At 42.5% G+C, this 25,150-nt stretch overlaps 1 protein-coding gene across 4 annotated transcripts in view; it reads left to right on the forward strand.

Annotated features, from left to right (window-relative positions):
* Positions 1-25,150, forward strand: part of TTC28 (tetratricopeptide repeat domain 28) — a 935,607-nt gene that overhangs the window by 494,655 nt on the left and 415,802 nt on the right. For all 4 annotated transcript variants that reach the window (XM_063913174.1, XM_063913173.1, XM_063913175.1 and 1 more), the window contains 2 exons: positions 6,615-6,762; positions 22,401-22,673. In XM_063913174.1, coding sequence (XP_063769244.1) covers positions 6,615-6,762; positions 22,401-22,673 — 421 coding nt within the window. The remainder of the gene's footprint in view (positions 1-6,614; positions 6,763-22,400; positions 22,674-25,150) is intronic.

Raw genomic sequence — 25,150 nt, forward strand, 5'->3', positions numbered from 1 at the left:
TCTGCTAGTAAAGGTATATATGTGGAGGTAGAGATGCTACAGAATAGCTCAGTGAGTCACCAGTGAGGGATACCTGAAGTACATCAAGCTACTGGGCAGTGGATACAAGCCAGATGTACAGTAAAGAGCTGTACTTCACTATGCAGATCTCGACTGAGTGCGCCTGAAAGTTCTTATTTATCAGGGCCTCGCAGTCCTGTCTGGCTTTCACACAGGAAACGGCATATAGGAATGGCACTGTGCACACTGGAGCATACATGACGCACATGAAGCAGCACAGCTATGCAGAACAGCGCGCTTGCTCACAGAACATGCAATCCTTTGCTGGTACTGGTGTCTGATACTGTTATTGAAGCAGGTAAAAGCTGCAATCAGCACCATAGTCACCACAGTCACATGGATCTTTAATTTACAGTACATTCTCTCACGAGCAGGGCCCTCTTCCCTCATGTGCTTATCCTTTCTTACTTTAATAATCTTCAACTGCACCACATCCAGCAGTCTTCTGCCACCTGATACTTATTCCAGTGTCATCTGCTGATGTAACTATGTTTATTTACCCTGTACTTGTCCTATACTGTCATCAACTGTAACTTGCTGTTTTCCTGTTTGATTATTGTTTATGTATTCTGTAATTAGGCGCTGCGGAACCCTTGTGGCGCCATATAAATAAAGGATAATAATAATAATAATAATTCTTGCTGGTGTCGGCTCTCCAAATCCCAATTCTCTAGGCTTCAGCAAAATGACGGCAACCCTGTGTGTGTTCAGATTGGGGTTTGATTGATTGGTGTTGGAATATGCTGAATTTGGTCACTTGATCACAACTCTGCTAATTGATTGGGAGAGGTAGTATTATTTTGAGAATTCTGCAGTTTGATTAATTGTTACTTGCTGAATTTAATTAATGAGCTATACTTTCAGAATTTGCTCTATTAATATTAAACCTCTTGCCAGAGGACATTTTTATTATTATTTCATAATATGATTTTAAGTTGATGCATATTCAGTCTGATTAGTTTCTACATGCACTCCTGATATTAACGTTGGTGCAGTATTGTTACATATCTCTAACCTATTTGGTGCTGTCCTTTTATCATCTATTGTCCTATAAATATTCAGCATTTTATTTGCCTAGATTGTGTATAAAAGTACTGGGTAGTAAAGGTTCTATTATCGGTATCTGAGTATCGGTAAGCATAAGAAGCTTTAAGGGAAGGCAACTGTTATAGGTGAACAAGGGTGTTTTGATGGAGATGGCTTGCTGCATGAAGGCGAAGTCCCCCATACCCGTTCTCAGCAGCGCCATCTTTCCAGTGATCTGTTGAAGTTCAAGTAATCTCAATTTCTTTCCTGTTCTATTTAGCACATGCAAACTAGTTAAATAATGGAGCTTAGCTTGCCACTGCATATGCTGTTTACAGCAGTGGTTTCCAAACTCAGACCTCAAGGCATCCTAAAGCTGGGTACACAGTAGGCGATATGCTCCATGAGCGATATCGTCATTTTCTCCTTCAACTTCCGGGCAAACGATATAGTGCATACACACTGAACGATATCGCTAACGATCTCAGTTAGTGACGTCACCCGCCCTTTCTGGGTGGGTGTGGCTTCACCGCGCAGAACTGTCCCTCGGCTCCAGAGTTTAAAGTTGGGAGGTATGACTTTTGCCCAAACATAGATATACTTAATACCTGGGAGGAGATGTATCAAAGCTTGAAGAGACATAAAGTACTGGCGAATCAGCTCCAATTGTAATTCTTCAAACATAGCCTGTAAAATGACAGTTAGGAGCTGAATGATTGGAACTAAAGGCCCGTACACACTGGTCGATGTATCGGCCGTTCTCTTGAACGGCCGATACATCGCGGGACCGTCGGCCAGTGTGTACGGGCGATACGTCTGTGAACTCCGTCGTTCACAGACGTATCGCGTCGGCCGCGCAGCACAGCCGACAGCCAATATATCTAACGATATATTGGCCCGTCGCTGTGTGTGTACGGGGCGGTCGTCCGACCGCCCGTACACATGCTGCGGCGGCCGGCGGTGATTGACAGGTGAACTGGGCGGACGCGAGCGCCCGCCCGCCCAGTTCATGACGTCAGTCCCCCGACGGATCGGGCTGTGTGTATGCACAGCACACTGCCCGATCCGTACATAGATATATCTGCAGATCAATTGATCTGCAGATATATCTAATAGTGTGTACCCACCTTAAGGGGGACATCTACTAAGCAGTGATAAAAGTGGAGAAGTGAGCCAGTGGAGAAGTTGCCCATGGCAACCAATCAGCATTGACGTAACATTTAGCAGCTGATTGGTTGCCATGGGCAACTTCTCCTCTGGCTCACTTCTCCACTTTCATCACTGCTTAGTACATGTCCCCCTTAATCTTTTTCCATTTGTTAGTCTCTCTCCAAGGTTTGATACATCTCCTCCCTGGACTGTTAGGGTGCTTTGAGGATCGAGTTTTAGGACCACATTCAAATGTAACATGATGAATTTCACTTTGCTTTTCTTGACCGTAAACATTTGGCTGTTATACCGCTACTGTGTTTGTCACAGCTTGATACCAGATTGTTAGTGTACAAACATGCTAGCTGAGCACAGTTGGTTAAACGGGCTGCTATGACATCACCCCTTCGAAATGCAAATGAACCAGGCAATGGGTACTTCCAACTTTAAGGCGGGTACCACATGAATTAGAGTAGAGTTCCCTAAAGTATTAGGAAACACCTAAATGCCTCTAATAATCTAGCAACACAGCCTGGGCTATTCTAAATGCTTTAAACATTCAAAAGCAATTTAAATGGTTATTTACAGTGTGCAGCCCTTTAAGTATATGGATGTTGTTATTCATGAATCATTAAAGGATAACTTGTTTACATTATTAAGTTGATCTCTTTAATCTCCTTCTGTAGCTGAAAGAGATGAAGGATCAATACAACACTTGTGCAGAGCTTCTTGGTCAGTATCAGAGTTATGGCGCTTCTGAATGTCATTCCTGCTACAAAAACTTTAAGGTTTCTATTATAATAAATGTGATATCTTATATCAGATGTGGTTTGAATTAAGTTTATAAAGATGAGTAAGAATTGTTCACAGCAACATTACTAAATCATAAGGATCATATTTTCGCGCCATGAAATAGTCTGGTTCATACAACATGCCAAACAATAATTATTTCCACCACCGTCTTTCTTCTCTGTAAAAGAAAATAATGCTGTCCAAGTGGATGTCCTTTTGATGATGTATAAATCAATCTTCCTCCTCAACCAACACAGCTTGGCCATGGCTATATGCATGTAATGCATGGGTTTTCAACCTGTGACCCTCCAGCTGCTGTGGAACTACACATCTCAGCATGCCCCATACACATTGGGCGATAACACTGGACGATATGAACGATAATCTATTTTATATGATCTATCATTCATATTGTCCACTGTGTATGGCTGAACGATGAAAGATGCGCGCACTCGTTGGTTGTTCACGTTCATCTGTTGTCTATCGAACATGAAAATGTATTTTGCCTACATAACTCAGCTGCATATTCGGGGAAAGCGGGATGACGTCACTGAACAATATCGTTTAGTGATACTGTTCAAAGTGTATGCGCTATACCGCTGAGTGATATAGCGTTCCACGACTTATCGCTAGTCGCACATTAGGGGAATGGCGCCCAGGGTGTACGGGGCTAAAGATTATCAGTTTAGCAATATAAGAAATAAACTATTACTGATTCAAGACATAAAGTTTGGTTTCTGTAACCTGCATAAAACAGATTGACCTTCTTTCTTTATATGCTCATGAAGCACCTTGGGGACCTCTAGTATATTCAGTGATTACAGTAGGAATACATTGGGGCAGATGTATTAACCTGGAGAAGGCATAAGGAAGTGATTAAACCAGTGATGAATACAAGGTGATACACTCACCAGCCAATCAGCTCCTAACTGTTAATTTACATATTGGAGCTGATTGGATGGTGCGTCTATCACCTTGCATTTATCACTGGTTTATCACTTCCTTATGCCTTCTCCAGGTTAATACACCTGCCCCATTGTGCCTTATTCTAAGCTGATAAAGATGGAGAAAACTTAATCGCAGCATTTAGTAAACCTGGATGACACCTAGTACCCCTCAGATTGTCATTATATTGTAGCTTTATCCTGACATGTACCTTGTAGTGTGCCGCAGAGTGTACACTGGCATAGAACATCATTTGTAGCATCATGATGTCTTCTTGGATTTTTTTTTTTTAGTATATTAATGTGACTATTTCAAATGCATGATTACTTTGGTATTCTCTGTCCATGCCATGGTGGTGTAGAGTCTTGTTATGTTAGACTGTTGATCTGATTAGAAGAACCCTGCACAGTAGCTGTATGTCTTTGGGAATCGTATTCAGAAGTTGTCATATTCCATATCCGTTACTTTTATCCATTTATAAATATTGTGTGCAGTTACTAATAGGGGATATATACTAGCAATGCCTAAGGCAGTGTGACCTCTACATGTTGCCCACCTTCGCCCTCTCTTTGTCTATGTGCTTTGCAAAGCACGCATGTGTTAGGGTTTCTGCATAGTATTTGGTCAGTTTTCTGTGCATTCGGTTGTTTATATTGTTGCTCATAAGCAATATGTATTGTCTCGCACCACGTTGGCTATGAGTGTGACGGTCTCAGCTTACCACCTGGAGTATAAGTGGACAAGACACAGTGACACTAATTGGCAGTCTTGTGCTTTAGGATCTCCCTAGGGCTGGGATAGACAACAATGTCTACCCTGCCTGATGGTCTTTATTTCTCCAGTATTTTACATTATTTTGTATTCGATTTTTTTCTTAAATCCAGTCTGTAAAAGTTTGATTAGCATTGATTGCAAATTGACGAATGAAACAAATAAATAAGGCATTATTCTAAATATTTTACTTTTGGTTTATTTTATTGGTGCGTTCTACTTTTTCTTATCAAGCACTTTACAGTGAATAAATATTAGATCAGAGAGTGTTTGCTGGCAGACAGACAGACAGACGTCAGACAGATGAATAAATATTATTTCAACATGGCAGAAAATGAGTACAAAGGCTTAATGTCGGCAGTATAGATGGTATTAAATAAATCTCAAAGGACAGAGCAATTAAGGAGTGGAAGACTTTTATGATGTCACTCAGTACAATTCCACGAAAGGGCGATAGTGTCAAATGAATCCACCGCTGTTCTTATTATAACAATGCAGGACTGGTCTGTGTAGGTGTCAGTGAGGTTCTGGATAAGATAAAAATATAGCAACTAACCTGGGATCATACTGAATTTCTGTACTAATATTGATAAATGGAAGATCTGTCTTTATGTATAAAATTGGGAGGAAGGTAATAGGGCTGAATTATGATGCCCCTTTAATCCTTTGTATGCTTAGGTGACCTGTAAAGAGAATTTAAAATCAGGGTCAGAGTGCAAAAATGTAACTATCATCTAGTTCTTCAAGTAGATAAAACAAAAGATTATATGTAGCTCTACTGGGTAACATCATTCATTTATATCGTGAGAGATGTTTTGGACAAAATGTTTTGTGCTACCCTCTAAATGATACAGCATTAACTTTACAACATGTTGTTTCTAATATATTATTTAATTAAATTGCATTCATTTGTGTGTATTGCATTTTCAAACATTGGGTAGATGAAACATACTGTATATGAACAGATTATAGAATTGGTTTAGATTCAGAATCCCCTTATATTTGAAACTAAAGAGTGTTGCTTTACAATATTACATGGCAATAGGTGAAAAGTTACATAATTAAAACATGAAAAGTTACTTACATCCTCTAGGTACCCTAGCAGTCCAGGTTTTAGGGATATCCATGTTTGAGCATGGATGATCTAATTAGTATCCCAGTCAATTTGACTTCAGCTGCTCAACCAGTGGTATCCTTAAATCCTTTAATCTTAGGGTGCCTTGAGGACCACTGGTGTAGTGTATTTTTAATAATTAAAGTATATTTACTTACACAACAACTATTATTATTGTGATGCATACAGAAAATACACACATTCATATAAACGCTGTATAATTAATAGTCAATAATATATAAATATGAAATGTACAGTTTGTATGCTTATACTGTATATTAATTTAGTTGTACAGATGTGTCTTATATTACTGTGCTACATAATACAATACAATCTCTGCTTATACTGTATGTGTTAAACACTGTTATCATATAATATGGAATTAAGTACCCCTACTGTATTTATTAGTAATTACTTTCTATGACTATATGAATACACAAGGCCACAAAATGATTGCTTTTATGCAGGCTTTGAATCTCCATGGGAGCTTCTGATTTTCATTACATTTAACAGCGGATTTTGTTTGTCTTCAATTAATAAATCAGTGCATGATAATGAACACTGACGTGATGATATCAGAAGTCACTGATCCTAAGAGATGACCTCAGATGGTTTACTGAGCATTACCAAGTGTATCAACATCATAAAAGTAACACGTATATTTATTATGGGTTATACATACGGTATATTATGTAGATTAATACCTTTGCTGTGCCTTCTTTATTGATAACATCTACAATGTTTTGTTGCTCCCTAGGCATACTTCAGACAGGGTGTTGCCCTTCAGTATCTTGGGCGCCATGCAGATGCCCTGGCTGCGTTTGCGTCCGGGTTGGCACAGGACCCCAAGAGTTTACAGCTACTGCTTGGAATGGTGGAAGCGGCAATGAAATCACCCATGAGAGGTAAGTTACCTGCAGCACATTTTCTATATTAGTGACTGCTACTTATAGAACTTACAGCCTTTTTCACTTATAGCATGCTGCAAGCCTAATAAACATTACTGTTATAGATTCATAGAGATAAAATTGGAACCATATAAAGACTAAAAAAAAATCATTACAATTTGCCAGTTTCTTTTCATTTCCAACAAAAATATACTTTCAGATATCATCTCCATGGCATAATTTACTTGTCTTAAATTTCTATTTTTCATTTGCTATTATTCCTCATCTAATATACAGTATTTCTTATCTAGCACCTAAATTCTTATAAAACACCCTGCCTGTTATTATGACTCCCGAACATGGCTGGGAATGATTGCATTAGTAGCTGTTATTAACACCAGCTGTCTTTATGTTGTGATGGAAAATAGACATAGAAGTCATTTATTTACATTTCCATCTTACTGTATGTATTCACTTACTAATAAACCACTTTTATGTAACATAGTATTTGAGGTTGAATAGAGGCAAATTGCCCATCGTGTTCAACCTGTATTAAGTTGTGATGATTCTACATACTTGCTAAATAATGTTTTATGACTAGTTAGCTACTATAACTCATGTTACTCCCGGATTAACCACGTTGATATTTTAAGTATTATAACCTTGGATAGCTTTTTCATTCAGAAATGTATCCATTCCTTTTTTAAATCCAATTACAGTCCGCCATTACCACCTTCCCTGGCAGGGAATTCCACATCCTGATTGCCCTAACAGTGAAGAACCCTTTCCTCCGTTGCGTTCGGAACTTTCTCTCCTCCAGTCGCAGCGAGTGCCCACATGTCCTAAACTGTGTTCTTTTAATAAATAATTCCTCTGATAGCTCTTTGTGATGTCCCTTTACATATTTGAAGATATTAATAATATCTCCTCTTACGCACCTCTTTTCTAGTGTATACATATTCAGCCTAGTAAGTCTTTCCTTATAATCCAGTCCTTCTAGGCCTTTAATCAATTTAGTAGCTCGCCTTTGAACACTTTCGAGTTCACTGATGTCTTTTTTATACAATGGTGCCCAAAACTGAACACAATATTAGAGGCGCGGACGTACCAATGCCTTATACAGCGGCATGATTACATCCGAGTCCCTTGTCTCAATTCCCCTTTTTATGCACGCTAGCACCTTACTTGCCTTCTTTACTGCGTTTTGACATTGCGTACGGTTATTAAGCCTATTATCAATGAATACCCCCAAATCTTTTTCCAACTCTGTTTCCCCTAGGCGTTCCCCATTTAATATGTAGGATGCAAGTTTGTGTTTAGTCCCAAAATGCATAACCTTGCATTAAATGTATTATATCATGTATTATGCATAACCTTGCAGTAAATGTATTATGTCATTTACTGCCCTACTGGCATTCCCTACAAATTCCTTGACATCTATGCTTCCTGGCTTCCTCATTTCCTCTTTTCAGACTTCCCTTCATTGGTGGATATCCTATTAGCAGTGATACTTTACCGCTGCTAACAGGTTTGCTGGGGCTATTCTATTAGCCCTGATGCCAATGTCCTTATCCCCCGATCCGACACTTATCGGGTATTATGCTTCGCGTGTCTCAGGCACGCAACGCATAATCCCCTATAAGCATCGGCAGAGCTGCGATAACACATGGGATTGGGAATTTATCCCAATTCTCGTGTGTTTACATGTGATCGCGGGTCCATTTCCATTAAAAATGTCCTCTAATTGGATACCGCGATAATGACCATTGGTCATATCTTGTGATATCCGGCTTTTTTTTATTGGCTGAAAATTCAACAGGGCTAATTGGATACTCCCCTTTATCTTATGTAATTTCAGCATCCATGTATTCCTACAAAATCCTCTGTCTCTAAACTCCTTAACCTCACATCATCGCATGTTCTCTCCCAGTAGAACTTCTTACCCTCCCATGTGACGTCCTCACACTACCATGTCTCCCCGGTTCTTGATAAAAATCTACTCTTCATATAACACTCTCTCTAACTACCGACCACTCTCTCTCCTCCCTTTTTCCTCCAAACTCCTTGAGCTTATTGTCTACAACCATCTTTCTACCTTTCTTTTCTCCCACTCCCTGCTTGACCCATTTCAGTCTGGCTTCCGTCATCTCTACTCCACTGAAACTGTCCTCACAAGTTTCTGCAAAGACCTCCGTGCCGCCAAATCCAAGGGCCACTACTCTCTGTTACTTATCCTTGATCTCTCTGCTGCTTTTGACACTGTGCAACACCCTCTCCTCCTGCAGATCCTTCACTTGGTCTGTGTGATACTGCCCTCTACTAGCTTTCCTCCTACCTATGTGACAGTTTCATCTCTGTTTTCTCTCATGACTCCACCTCACCCCCACTTCCACTAACAGTAGGTGTTCCCCAAGGTTCTGATTTTGGACCTCCGCATTTCTCTATACATCATCTTAAGGAGTGCTCATTAGCTTTTTTTGACTTCCAATATCGTCTCTATGCTGATGATACTCAAATCTACCTCCCCCCGCCGATCTCTCCCCCTCTCTCGTCACATGTATCTCCAACTGTCTGTCTGCTATCTCTTCTTGGATGTGCCAGGGCTTTCTTAAACTTAACATGTCTAAGACTCCCACCCTGCTGCATAACCTCACCTCCCACTATTTCCGCATCTCCTCTAGCACCCACGTGTGCCTTCCCTACAGTGATTTCCCTTCCCCTTCAGTATCCAATTCAAGCATGTTTCTTCTCCTGCCTACTGATTACTGCCTTCAACCCCTACCTCCAAGATTTTACATATGCTGCTCCCTAACTCTGAATTCTCTATTTCTCCCCACCAGACTCTCCACCTCTCTATTAAATTTCAAACGGCTCTCAAGACACACTTCTTCATCAAACCCAGCCATCTCTAATTCTATATCTCTGTTCCACACTCAGTGTCTACCCCATCTGTGTCTCCCTTGTCTGTCTGCCCCTCAGCTTTAGAATATAACCTCTCGCGAGCAGGGCCCTCTCCCCTCATGTGCTTTTCCTTCTCTTACTTAGAATATCTTCTACTCCTTACTCCCTATGATGGCACCTAACCCTTGGTTTCTGCCACCTTGATGCTTATTTTAGTTTCATGTCCGCTGATGCATTAATGTTTATATACCATGTACTTGGCCTACATTATCTTGTACTGTAAGTTGCTGTTTTCTTCTTTTGCTCTTCCTTTGTAATAAAAGGCTAACGCTGGTCCTCACCTCTATGGGAGGAATTCAAATGTTTTGCACGTCTGCAGCCACTAGATGGTGACCGATGGATCAATTCAATTGTTGCTCCGTTCGGGCATGCACAGCCGCCAGTGTTGACATTACTATTATGTTGGTCTGTCATTGTGACGTGCTGGTAACTAGTTTTGTTTATTTATTTTGTAAGGGCCTGCGGAACCCTTGTGGTCATATAAAGGATAATATTAATAATAATAATAATAATAATATTAATGATATTATTGTGAATCATAGTTATCTCAGTTATAAATTGACAACTGCAATGGTCAGCGATAGGAGGTGCATTTAACCCCCGCAATGACTAGCAGGCAAAATGGTGAGGTCCAGGCAGTTGCTATAAAAATACAAAAGGGATTTTTCCCACGCACTCTGCTGACTGTTAGTAAGAAGAACTATATACTATGTAATAATAGGAAATTTAGAGCTCTTCGTTACATATGTTTTGCAAAAGATATGATAAGCCTCCAGGCCACTTCAAGTATATAGTTCTTCTTACTAACAGTCAGCAGAGTGCGTGGGAAAAATCCCTTTTGTATTTCTTGTCTAGAGTAACCCCCTCCCGCAGCACCTGGGGATTGTTACCAGCTTGATTAGAGCAGTTTTCCACTATTTATTGCAGTTGCTATAAAAACCCAGGACAGCATTACATTAATACAACCACACATTACATTAATACCCCACACTGGTCTGCTAGGTTGGATCTGCAAATCATTGCTGTGGGAGGCAATCTCCTCTGTGTCCTGTATGATGGGATAGCTACATACTTGGGAGCAGGCACCATATTTGCTGAAGGGTGGAGGAGGGGGAGAAGCAGAGGGTAAAGGAAGAAACAGGTGAATAAAGGGGGTAGAGGAGCAGGAGAAGCAGAGCAGAAAGCAAGGATCAGAAGTAGGGTAAGATCAGAGAGGAAGGTACATGGACAAGCAGGAGGCAAGCCAACTGCACTGTTATAGACGAGGAAGATTTATTTACTTTGTTTTCACAACTATTGTACTGTTTGATACATTTATTTTTAGAAAAAAACTGAAATAAAAATAAAATGGCTGAACTGAATTAAAATAAATACGGTTGAGAGGCCTCCAACCCCTAAAGCAAATAAGCCATTGGGCCATGATATTAAATAAGATCGGAATAGCTGTCTGCAAGGGATGCAGTTAGGTTGCTGGTAGTCGGGATCCTGGCGGTCCTCACAATGCTGCCAGCCGCAATCCCAGCTAACGGGCTATTCCCACTCGTGGGGGTCCACAACACCCATATAGTGGGAATAGACCCTGTGGATATGGTGGGAATAGACCCTGTGGTGAGAGCAGTGAGCCACTGAGCCTGCGGTGTGGTGAGCGCAGGTTGCCCGCAAGGGGCTCTTTGCGCTTGCCATGCTGCCGGCATACTGGCAGCCAGGATGCTATTGTCGGTATACTGACGGCCGGTATCCCTGCCGTCAGTATATCTTACTGAAACCTTCTGCAAGTTGTATTTATGACACTGCATCTCTTACTGTGTCTGAGCTAGGAAATGGCAATTCTGTATGCACACTGTGCCGGGTGACTACGCAGTGATTTATCTTCCTAAGAATAAACAATTCCTCCAGTAGAATTAAATCTTCATTCTCTAACAATTAGCTTACAAGCATGTGACAGAAAGCTGCGACTACCTTCTGGTTTAAGAACACTTTGAACCATAACCTTTTTTCCCTGTCAGGGTTCTCTACGAGTCTTACACCTTAGATGTTATTAACCCATCTCTTGCACTGAGGCGACTGTATACAGATGTGTCCACATCCATCCATCCTCATATTGGCCCTCATTCCGAGTTGTTCGCTCGTTATTTTTCTTCGCATCGGTGCGATTAGTCGCAAACTGCGCATGCGCAATGTTCGCAGTGCGCCTGCGCCAAGTAAATTTGCTAAAAAGTTTGGTATTTTACTCACGGCTTAACTAAGAAATCTCTTCGTTCTGGTGATCGGAGTGTGATTGACAGGAAGTGGGTGTTTCTGGGCGGAAACTTGCCGTTTTCTGGGCGTGTGCGAAAAAACGCAGCCGTTTCTGGGAAAAACGCGGGAGTGTCTGAAGAAACGGGGGAGTGTCTGGGCGAACGCTGGGTGTGTTTGTGACGTCAAACCAGGAACGAAACTGACTGAACTGATCGCAGTGGCAGAGTAAGTCTTGAGCTACTCAGAAACTGCTAAGAAATTTCTATTCGCAATTCTGCAAATCTTTCGTTCGCAATTCTGCTATGCTAAAATACACTCCCAGTAGGTGGCGGCTTAGCGTGTGCAATGCTGCTAAGAGCAGCTAGCGAGCGAACAACTCGGAATGAGGGCCTTTGTGCCATAAGACTGAGACAGCTGCAAGATGTAGGATCCAGCTGTTGATAACGGATGACTGTTGCTCCCACCTCCTTTGTAAATATACTCAGAAATGTCATCTGTACCCTTTCTAGCACAATCTTAGAAATTCTCTCCATAGGCATATAACATATACAGTATTGTAAGGAGAGACGTAATACAGTACATTTTAGATATGCCATTTAAAATAACTAGACTCCTCTTCTTAAGTGTTTAATTTTTTGGACATTTAATGGATTTCAATGTTCAGACCTAAATGCTTTTGTTTCTCATAAATCTTTGAAATCAGTTTGCCATGACACCAGAATCAGAATGCAAACAGCTTATTTGTGCCTGCATTAACTTTTATACTTTATCAACTTTGACGTGTGTTGTTCATTTATTTATTTTGTTTCCATGTTCACTTCATTCTATTTTTTATTTACCATTTATCATGTCTGCCTGAGAATGTGTGCATCGGATTACAGATGATTGCCATCTAGCATCTGCTGGAAGTGGAGTGATATATAGTACTTCACATACTGTAAGGAACACTGACGGGGGCTGTAACAGTGGGGTAAATGTATAAAGCAGTGATAAGAGAGGAGAAGTGAGCCATTGGAGAAGTTGCCCATGGCAACCAATCAGCATTGAAGTAACATTTATAATTTGCATACTATACAATTGTACGGAGAAGCTGATTGGTTGCCATGGGCAACTTCTCCACTGGTTCACTTCTCCACTCTTATCACTGCTTCATACATTTACCCCAGTGTTCTATTCAGTGGAAGGAAGTAGCCCACGTGCGCCGTGCTGGCCAGGGCCAGATTAAGGGCCACACTGGCCTGAGCCTGAATATGGGGAGGAGCTGTGACCAGTGATGTGTGGGTGTAACTAGTGCCATGTGGGAGTGTACATCCCCTACACTAAATACATAAAAATTGCATAATTTTGTGAGAAAACTAGATAATTTTAATTCTTATGATTTATGGCCAACTGTGGCTGTCTAGGCGGCTGGTCATTATCACGCTGCCCTGATGATGAGAATAGGTTTATGTGGAGGCCTATAATTGTAGCTCCATCTCCCCCTTTGTTAATCTGGCCCCGATGCTGGAACAGATGTAAAGGTTTCAATGAACTCTGGGATAGATTTGTCTACATATGGTTCTATCAGGGGGGGTAATTCCAAGTTGATCGCAGCAGGAAATTTTTTAGCAGTTGGGCAAAACCATGTGCACTGCAGGGGGGGCAGATATAACATTTGCAGAGAGAGTTAGATTTGGGTGGGTTATTTTGTTTCTGTGCAGGGTAAATACTGGCTGCTTTATTTTTACACTGCAAATTAGATTGCAGATTGAACTCACCACACCCAAATCTATCTTTCTCTGCAAATGTTATATCTGCCTCCCCTGCAGTGCACATGGTTTTGCCCAACTGCTAAAAAATTTCCTGCTGCGATCAACTTGGAATTACCCTCAGGGTCAGTACACCTTTTGCGATCACTATCTCAGTGGCGGATTTTGTCTATATGCTGCAGGACTGCAGCCCCCCCCCCCCCCCAGGTAAAATCATTTCAACATGGTCATAATGTTGACATTAAACGTGTCCTTAATCTTAACATTGACGAAGTTGACATTCATCACGGTGACACTGATTTTATGTCCACTTTGTTAGAATGTTGACATAGTGTTTTTCTAGTCATTCTCGCCCTAACTGTAACCCTAGTGGCAGGGCCGTAACTAGGTGTGTGCCAATGGTGCCTTGTTCACAGCGCAAATGCACTGCAGGTACACCATCTGGCAGCACAACCCCCCTTCCCCTTCTTCATACGTCTGTTCTACCCAGTGAGGCACTAGTGTAAGTTCCGCCTGCCGCCGGCGCCTATCTCTCGCCACCACCTCTGCAGCTGCCATGTGGTAGCATACACACCCCCGTATCCCATCTGTGACTCCTGCCGCCGCCTCTGCGAGGGACGGGGAGTGGTGCCGCAGCTGCCATGTGGTAGAACACACACCCTGTATCCCGTCTGTGAGTCACTCCGCCGCCTCTGCAAGGGATGGGGAGTGGTGCCGCAGCTGCCATGTGGTAGCACACACCCCCTGTCTGTGAGTCCCGCCGCCGCCACCTCTGTAATGGAGAGGGAGCACTATTGCAGCCTGCAGCTCCCGGATAGGAGTGTCAGTGCTTGGAAGCCCTGGATGCCGGATCGCCCCCACAGGTGTATATTACACACACAAACACACACACACCTCTCTCTCTTTGGCTCTGCCTGCCTAATGTGTAAAAAAAGGGGGCTCTGTTGCTGTAATATGTAAAAAAATGGGGATTGCTGCCTCGTGTAAAGAAGGGGGACTCTGCCTGCCTAATGTGTAAAAAAGGGGGACTCTGCCTACCCAATGTGTGAAAAAGGGGATCTCTGCCTGCCTAATGTGTGAAAAAGGGAGACTCTGCCTGCCGTACTGTGTAAAAGGGGACTCTACCTGTCGTGCTGTGTAAAAGGGGGACTCTACCTGCCATACTGTGTAAAAGGGGGACTCTACCTGCCTAATGTGTAAAAGGGGACTCTACCTGCAGTACTGTGTAAAAGGGAGCTCTGCCTGCCGTAATGTGTAAAAGGGAGCTCTGTGGCCACACGCCCCTTCCCCATGAAGCCACTCCCCTACAGTGCGCATTGGCCCTGTTTTGTATATGGGGGGGGGGCACCGATGCTGTTTCTTGCACTCAGCGACACTGCCTAATGGTATAGCTAAACCTAATGACAACCCTAATCCTAATGGTAATCCTAATGCAAACATTAACTCTAAAATAAACCTCATGAAGATTATGACATTCTGTCAATGTCGACATGTGTCAGGTATCAACATTAATGACGTCAGCATTTTACCAGTGTTGACATAATCAGTGTGGATATTCTTTTGACATCTGGAATGTCGACATAGTCAGCTGAGACAAGGTGACTATATACCCTTGGATAGTCATTTTGAATCTGTTAATTGAAAAACTGTATTTTTTTTATCTTTTGTATAAACTATCAGCCATATTTCTCTAGTACCTTATACATATAGCTTTTAATTTGAGACAAGAGTAAAGGAGGATCCAATTTTATTGGACAAGTAAAAAGTAGCCTAATAAGGTATTTGGGGCCTTATTCAGAGATGGACACAGCCGCTGCGTTCACGTTCAGTGGCAGCGTCCATAGGGGGCGGCGGCGGTGATAAGAAAACACAGACGTATCATGGCCGTTTTCGGGGCCAGCCTATTAAATTGCGAATGCATCGTAGGGCGGTGCCACACATGCTGGGAGTCATTGCCCTGTGATTGGCGTCCCCCAGCATGTGAGTATATGGGCGCAGATTTTGCTGCAGAAGCACGACCGCATCCATCTTTGAATAACCCCCCTTGGACACTAAAAACTGCAACATTTTTTTCTGGATATATGTAACGCCATCCTCAGTTCCCAATACTGGTGTTTTTAGGTGTTTATTTATTTATTTATTTATTTAATAGTGCTAAACAAGCCAAGTTTATTAAAAACAACAATCTTCCCCATGTGGTTATACTTCTTCTTTTCTTATTAACCACTACATTTAAAGGTATGGACTCAGGCTCATTTGAGAATACAACAGCTCAGAAAGGAATGTAAAGGCAAATGTTATAGGGCAGAATCCTCAAGGGCTCATTCTCAGACATTTCCTGCCATGAACAGTTCCCATAATAAAGGCAAGTGAAAATAGAACCTGCTTTACACTGTTAATCACTAATAAAGTATATTATAACAGTAAATCCTAAAACATAATCTAGAATAGCAGCATCTTAATGCTTTCAAGGTCATAATAATAAAGGAAGATTAGGACATAAACGGAGTTCAATTATATATTGATCTAGCGATTAATCATTTAGAAAATCTCCCTATTGTTATACATTATACAGTATGTCTGTATATGTTATTGTGTAGTATAAGCATAGTCTGTCACTGGTTCCCCACACTCATACAAAGGCAGTATAACAAGCATTGCTTAAGGGCACAGAAAAATATTGATTCAGCTACTGCAATTCTCCGGCATTGCTACAATATTTCTGGTTATGTATGTTTATGTGATTTTATAGCTGTATATACCAGTGACATGCGGTGGGATGAGGCAGGTGAGCAGAGCTGGCCCTAACCAATATGATGCCCTAGGCAAGATTTTGGCTGGTGCCCCCTAGCACCACCGCTAGTTCTGCAGGAGATGCCTGGCAAGAGTCAGCTGGCAGCTCTGCTAACGTTGGTCGCCTTTTGTTTATGAAAATGCATCATAATATTTGCATTACTATGTGGCTAGCATGCACAAGCAGCTTCTGCTGATTAAAATGATATGCAGCATGCCTATATTCTGTGTGAGGCTGTGTCTGTATCTGCATATGAAAAGCTACATTACAGTGATTTACAGGAATACACTGCAACGTAGCATTTCGTATGCAGATACAGCCGCAGTCACACACAGAATATAGGCATGCCGCATATCATTTTAATCAGCAGAAGCTGATGGTGCCCCTAAGCATACCAAATTGCCTAGTTTGCCTATGCCTAAGGCCGGCTCTGCAGGTGAGGCAGAGCCTTTCCTGTCATACTAACGTTTGTGCCAGAGCTTTGGCAGTATAAAGTATATGAAAAATACAAAGAATATGTTTGAAATATGTTATTTGCATTATTCTAATAATTTTTATAGCCAAAATTCTGGAGTAAAAAGTCTATCGCAGGTGAGGCAGTGCCTCACCTGACTATCCTTTACGCTCATCTCTATTTAAAACTAACAAAATCTCCAGCAGTTTATACAGCTGTACCCAGGGGCGGATTGGGACACAAAACCAGCCCGGTAAATTTTAGAAGCAGTTCTAAATCGGCGGCGGCGGCGGCATGGCCAACCCCCCCCCCCCCCCCCCAAAAAAAATAATACTATTAATTTGACCCCCTCAGCAACTGACACGCGCCACTACTGTATGTGCAGGGGAACATACTGCATGCTGATATATCCATGTGCCATGTAGTTCATATCCCGGCGGTCGGGATCCCGATGCCAAAATCCCAACTGCCGGGAATGTGGACAGCGCTCGTCAAGGCTATTGCCACTCGTGGGTTTACATGACACCAATAGAGTGGGAATAAAACCTGTGGTGAGCCCAGCGAACCACCGTGCCCGCAGCGTTGCGAGCCCGCAAGGGGACTCTTTATGCTCGCCCCGCTGCCGGTGCTCTGGCGGCCAGGATGCCGCTGTCGGTATACTGACAGTCGGCATCCCGTCCACCGGGATAGCATTACCATCCCATCCATGTGTGTAAAACATGTAAATATATTTAGCGATGAGTTACGTGAGGGAAGGAGATCTGTTTAAGGGGATCTGAGTGCAAGGGCGAGGCAGAGCAGTTTGTGTGGAGGGGGGTCTGTGTGAGGAGGGGAGAGCTCTATGAGGGGGAGATCTAACTGAGGGGGAGAGCAGTGTAAGAAGGAGAGGTGTGTTGGGGGGATCTGAGTGGGAAGATGCAGAGCTGTGGGATGGGGGAAAGGTGTGAGGGGGGTGTCTGTGTGAGGAGGGGGGAGCTGTGTCTGGGGATCTGAGTGGTGGGGTTGTATGATGAGGGTAGGGCTGTGGGGGGGGGGGGTCTGAGTGAGGGGAGAGAACTGTGAGGAGGGCAGAGCTGTGTCTTTACCTTTAGTTGGATGGCTGTGGCTGGGGGCGGTTCCTCCATGGTGGCAGGTTCCTTTTGAAAGTGGCTGCAGGAGACAGAGTCGGCCAGGGAGAAGCTGAATGGAGCTATGATCAGCCAGACCAGACGCACCACTATCTTATGTTTTAAAGCGGGCATCTGCAGCCTGACAATTCTGCAACAGTTGTTCAGTGTGGTGGGTGGGCTGAGGCAGGCACCTGCCACACTACTCTCCCCGGTTCCATCCTCTACTTTCCTACATGCAGCACAGGCAGACACTGAGCCTGCGCTGCAGTGAGATGCTGCAGCCTGGTCCCAAGACATAGGGAGAGTGGTGGTCTCGTGCCCTGTGAGTACAGAGGGACGGGAGGTAGTGCGGCACATCTACGCCTGCTAAAGCTTCTGCGCATGCTTGTTGATGAAATATGGGGGAACACCTGTCATTTTTCCCCCCATATTTGGTCAACCAGGACCGGCTCAAAGAGCCCGAGGCTGGTTATGCTTAGGAGGGGGGACCCCACGCAATTTTTTTTCCAGTTTTTACACTAAACAGACCCTTTCCCATAGATAACCATGCACAGATCTCACTGATCCGTGCATGGTTATCCAAACTCGACTGGAAAAAGCAGGTCTATTTTTTTGCTGCTTTTTTTAACGATTCGAAAAAAAACAGACCCGCACTTGAGCACTCAGAAACTAACACCCAAATACGAATGAATAGTGAATGCCCGTATTGTATGAAATAACAGCCGTGTTTGACCGATGGTCTATTCATTCGTATTTCGGAACTTTGCAAATCAAACCATTACGAATAGTCCAAACACTGCCGAGATTGGTGCTTAGTGAATTCCCGGATTGGGACTTGGAAAAAAAAAAACACAAATCGGACAAACTCGAATTCTTAGTAAATATTGGCCTTTGTCTCCGTTTAAAATCAGATGGCATGTAAGTGTATTATTTTTATGCAGAGTACTTTTGTATATCCAATTGGACGTAATCTCAGGTATCAACTGACAGTGTAGCAGGGGGAGAGCGTTGTTTGCTGGATGATCACAGCGGTATGCTACGACCCCCGCTAGATGCAGCCGCACTGTATTGTATTACTCACAGCCATGATTAATCTTCTCCAAGCGGGGTACGGACCTCCTTAGCCAGGTCTCTCGTAAGCTTGATCCCAGGTTACAGCGGCCTGTCGGCAGACTTGTAACCCAGAAGGTGGAGAGTGTTGGAGTTATCAGGCAGCAAAGTCCGTTGGTATAAACCTTTCTTACGCGTTTCTCCGCTCAGGTACAGCAGCGGTTTCAACACTCTCCTGGCTGGTGATTTGTGGGTGGCCTGAAGTGAGCACAGGAAAATCTGTCTCATGGGCCTGTGATGGGAATGTTGCAGGTGTGTTAGTACAAGCAGCCTTTGTTCTCAGATGCATAGCCACATCCACAGAGGTGATGATCCGATGGAGACAACATCCGATGGAGACAACACCGTTGTCTCCATGCCCACTTTCTGCAGGGGTGCAGAAAGTGGGCATCTCAGTGCTTACACATTCAAATGCAGGCATCTGCGCCAGGGGAGCGATGAAACTAACATTTGTATATTATCACTCCCGTATCTCCGCCCATAGACACAAATGCGCGGACACCACAACGTCCACCTCTGAATCAGGCCCAGTAAGTAAAGGACTGTTTCTACTATACCATTTTAGAATGACTTTTCAACAAGGTAAATAACAATATTCTTACTGGAATTCTGTTCCTGCTATTCAACCTTTTTTTCACCCTGAATATCACACAAATTGCGTATTTGTTCCATTGTTCCATATTGTAGATATTTATTCCAGAAAGGTTTATATTATAACATCTAAGGTGATTTGCGACGTCAGGTCGTAGTTTTCTATCTGGTGACTTTTGTAATATAGACTTTAAAAACTCCTTATGGTAGACAATTAGGTGCAGGAGGTCAATCTGATTGAGTGACCGCATTGTGCAGCTCTGCACTTTGAGGCTTCGATTGCAAAGAAGTAACTTCTGTGCAAAATGAATTAAATGTCAGAAGATTATCCACCGTTCTACAGGTATAGGGGATTGAAAAAAAAAAAAAAAAAAGAATGTATCCTAAAGTAGGTCTGTTTCTTTAACAGATACTTTTTTAGGTTAGTTTTCCTTTAACTATTTTACTGTAAGTTATTTGTTGCTCCTATTACCATACAGTACAAATAATGTGTTTAAGTTCTGGAATTTAATACAACCTGTAAAATAAGCTGTGTTTCTAGAACTGCAACCTGCGTCCATTGCAGTCATCCTCATTGTGGAAAAATTTACTTTTATTGTCACATAATTTAGTTATTTTGTTGATACTTGTTGCAGTCCGTGGAGACCTCTAGCAAGTCATTGTTTAATGGAAACTCTAGCTTGTGTGCAGGTAGAGAAGATTAATTAATGACAGTGCTGACTGTAGGATTTGTCATCAAGCCATTACATCCTCCAAACCAAGGCTTGTTAAGGGTCTTTATGGACAGACTTTAAAATCAGTGGTTTTATTTTCAAGGAGCAAAGGAGCTTTTTACCATCTGTGCCAGTCATAACAGCTTATTGAAATGCAACCCATAAAATAGGATGGTTTTCCACTTTACAAATTATCCTCATTTTGTCTTTTAACACTGTGAGAATTTGCAGTCATTGCACTGATACTTGCGTACCCTTGAGAGGCGAGAAAGTGGTGTTCTAATGAAGCTGAGTACAGGAAGGGTGCATAGAGATGCTCATATGCCTGGAAAAACTGTATCAAGTGCTGATGCCTGAGGAAAGTTGCAAATACAGGCTAATGATGCTGGCCACTGTCACTGATTAACTGATTACCAATTCACCTCTGAAGCTGATGGATGCGTTCTTCCTTGTACCTCAGTAGTGTATGTGCGTCAGAGGTGCCATTGGCGCCTCTAAAGGTCCGGCACCCTAGGCTGCAGCCTGATCAGCCTAATGGATGTATGTTCTGGTTGTGTGGCCCAGGGTGGTCATGGGTACTCACACCTCACATTACATGGTCTAATACCAAAGTAATTATTTCCTTATCACAGACACTGACAATGTCCAATCACTATTACCATCCCATGCCATGGCTCTTACATGTAGCAACCACCAATCCCGTTACCATGGAGCTACTTCCTCTCTTTGCAACTATGTAATGTGAGCATGCTGGATGTGGCCTCAGTGCCGTATGGGCTGCAGGGGCAGTGCTTTATGTAGATACCATCAGGAAGGAAAAAGGTATCTTTTGGGCTGAGCAGGCCCCCTCTGACCTGATGGCCCCCAGAGATGTATCCCCCATGTGCCACTGTGGGTGGCCCTGCACACCTACACATGAACAAGCAGGTCCATTTAGTACAGTGGGCCTAATTCTGAGTTGATCACAGCAGCAAATTTGTTAGCAGTTGGGCAAAACCATGTGTACTGCAGGGGAGGCAGATATAACATGTGCAGAGAGAGGTAGATTTGGGTGGGGTGTGTTCAGACTGAAATCTAGATTGTAGTGTAAAAATAAAGCAGCCAGTATTTACCCTGCACAGAAACAATATAACCCACCCAAATCTAACTCTCTCTGCACATGTTATATCTGCCCTACCTGCAGTGCACATGGTTTTGCCCAACTGCTAACAAATTTGCTGCTGTGATCAACTCAGAATTACCCCCAATATAAAGTCTCCCACTGATCCTTATATAACAATATGGAGCCTGGATATCTGTAATGTATAGCTGATCATTGTAAAGCGCGGCAGAATTTGCTGCGCTATATAAGATACTGTTAATAAATAATAAATAATCATACACACACTGATGATGATGTTGGCCAACATAGCTGATTTGGCCTGACATGCCAACATTGCAGTGTATATGCTAATCATACAGGCTTTGTTCAAATAAAATATATATGGTCAGACTGTCATAATACAGGTATATGATTGGCTAATAGCACACATTGGCGCCTGCCACATATCTGATGGTTGACTAATCAATACAGATTGCTAATACTCTGTATACTCTGTAAAGCGCTGCGGAATATGCGTGTGCTATATAAATAACTAATAATAATAATAATAATAACAAAAACAACAATACTCACTGTGTATGAACAGTTATATTACTTAAACCTATTTTATTTATTTATTTTTTCAGTTGTGTTGGTGGAAAATTATTTTTATTTTGTTTTCCATTTATTGTATTCCAAGTAATATATTCTCATACTTCAGAAAATGCTAACTCCTAGCTAGGATATATCTATTACATCACCTGTTGTAATCTGAATGTCTGTCCTAGCTTTTTTATTTTATTTAAATGTGTTTTTGTATAGCATTATGTTTTACTTGGCTGCTTTTCCTTTATTAGAATCTCTGGAACCTACTTATCAGCAACTTCAGAAGATGAAACTGGACAAAAGCCCCTTTGTGGTGGTGTCAGTGATCGGTCAAGAACTTCTGACATCAGGACATCATGGTGCCTCTGTGGTTGTGTTAGAAGCTGCACTGAAAATTGGGACTTGCAGTCTAAAACTGAGGGGCTCTGTGTTTTCTGCCCTGAGCAGTGCTTATTGGTCTCTTGGGAACACAGAGAAAAGTACAGGATATATGCAACAAGATCTGGATGTAGCAAAGACTTTAGGTATGACCATGATTTGCTTATTTGTGTTTTTCTAGCACACAGGCATGCTGGGAATTGTAGTCCCACAACAGTCAGAAGGGCATGTTTTCTATCAGATATGCATATTAAAATTATCTGCATGTTGTAAGTCATTTAAACATGTAGCATTTATGATAACTGTGTTTAACCCACCTGAAACGCATGATTGCATTTTCGATTTGTGCTCAAACTATTATCTATTATTATATTATCATGTAAAACAACTAACAGCAACAATGTACCATACCTCCCAACATGACCCTCTCCAGGAGGGACACAATGCTCTGCTCCTGGACTTCCCTCTTAATGTATGATTGCCAGCACCTGTGCTGAACAGGCTAATGGATAAGAACGGTGTTTCAGCACAGGTGACGTCAATCATAAATTAAGAGGGAAGTCCAGGAGCAGAGCATTCTGTCCCTCCTGGAGGGGGTCATGTTGGGAGGTATGATGTACTGCTCTGCTACCTAGTCATAATTGCTTTATTTGGTCTAGTGATATATGATGTAATTCTCTGGCTACCCCAACATTTTTATACAACTCACAGTCACAGAAATAATGGATTTCTGCATTTTAAAGCGTGGGCCGGATGAAAGCTCCACAAATAATCTCATTGGCTTCCTTCTGTCAAGATTGACTGACAACATGTCAGTGAGTGAGAACTCAGTGCACAATATATTTAAATTCTTGCAGTAAGTCCTTACATGCTGTGTCAGCCAGGTTGTGACAATGGCATCCTGTCCATCAGAATCCCGAAAGCCTCCTCTAAAGTACCCTTACCCTCCTCTGCCCCCTAACCCTAAACCTCCCCGGTGGTGCCTAACCCTATTCCTTCCTTCCCCGCTGCCTAAACCTAACCTTCCCGGCTTGTTGCCTAACCCTAACCTCCCCTTCTATGTGCCTAAACCTAACCCTCCCTCCCCGGCCCTAACTCTAACCTTCCCCGACCTGCACTCTGACCCTAACTCCACTTCTCCTGCCTAAACCTAATCGACCCCATGCCCCACCCCCAACCTACGGCAGGACGCCAGTGTGTCTCGCTGGATGGACCTTTGGGATTCCAACTGTCGGTATTGTGACGCCGGTATCTCGATTGGCATCAGTATTTAGACGCCGGGCTTGCAGCGTCCTTCGGTATCCCGGTGTCGGTATTTCGATTGCCGGGATCCCTTCCGTCGGGAAGCTAACTGCATCCCGTATGAAACGCCCAAGCATCTGATCACTCTAGCTGTCCCATCCTGTCAACCATAATATAATATAATGATGACAGACAACAGGGATGGCATTGAAAAAGGTCAGTTTATTATTGACAAATTTAAGAACTATGGAGGAGTATGAAAGAATGTAACCAAAACACACAAACATGCGCGGGCACAACTTTCCTTCCAGCTTTACATGGTGGAATAACTTGGCAGGATGGTGTCCTCAATCCCCACTGGAAAAAAAACACTTTATGAGGAGAGTACTCCCAAAACCATTAAAAAAAAACCCCACTATAATGGGAAAACAGCCATTTTTCTACCCCCACACAGCAAAGTAACTAACACACGCCAGCAAATAAAAAGGAGGGTGGGAAGGTGGGAGAAGAGGAAAAAGAGGCCCCAGCTGCACCAAGCTTACAGTGGCTTGATACAGATTTTGCCCCTTAATGATTTATATTTTTGCATATGTCACACTTAAATGTTTCAGATCTTGAATTGAATAAGACGCAAAACAAACTAGAGTTTTTAAGTTAGCATTTAATTTACCGCAGTAAATGAAAAACATAAAAACGTTATCCAACACTTGCAGTATATCATGCATGTGAAAAAATGAATTGCCTCCTCGTCTTAATACAGTAACTGGTTGTGCCACCTTTAGCAGCAACAAAAGCAACCAAACACTTCTGATAACTGGAGATCAGTCTTCCACATTGCTGTGAAGGAATTTTGCAGATTGCTTTAATTCAGCCACATTGGAGAGTCTTCTGCGTGTTTAAGGTTCTACCACAGCATCTCTATTGGTTTCAAGTCAGAACTTTGACTAGGTGACTCCAAAACCTTAACTTTGTTTCTGCACATTTACATGTATATTTACTATTCATAGTTACCCTCTTGTGCATCTGACAATTGATGCTCTTAAGTGAGATTAGGTTTAGGGGAAACCTTGTACCAAGTGTAGCGTTGCCCACTAATAGCGTTGCCCACACTGTTGCAAGCGGATGCACAGGAGTGGTGCGGCTGCATAGACACAACCAATCCTGAACACAGAAGGAGGTCTGCCTTTATTTCCTAGCACGCAGTGCGCCCCAAGATGCTATCAAACTGTATGTGACTCTGAAACAGGACCCATATTATCATTTTTATGTAGGTCAGCTATTATTTAGATCATCACTATGTGGTATATAAAAGGCCATTCTTCATTTGATAGACAAGATGACAAGTAGGTTGATTTAATACCTTTAGAATAGATATGCTTTC

This window comes from Pseudophryne corroboree, chromosome 1, assembly GCF_028390025.1.
Source record: "Pseudophryne corroboree isolate aPseCor3 chromosome 1, aPseCor3.hap2, whole genome shotgun sequence".
NCBI classification, from domain to species: Eukaryota; Metazoa; Chordata; class Amphibia; order Anura; family Myobatrachidae; genus Pseudophryne; species Pseudophryne corroboree.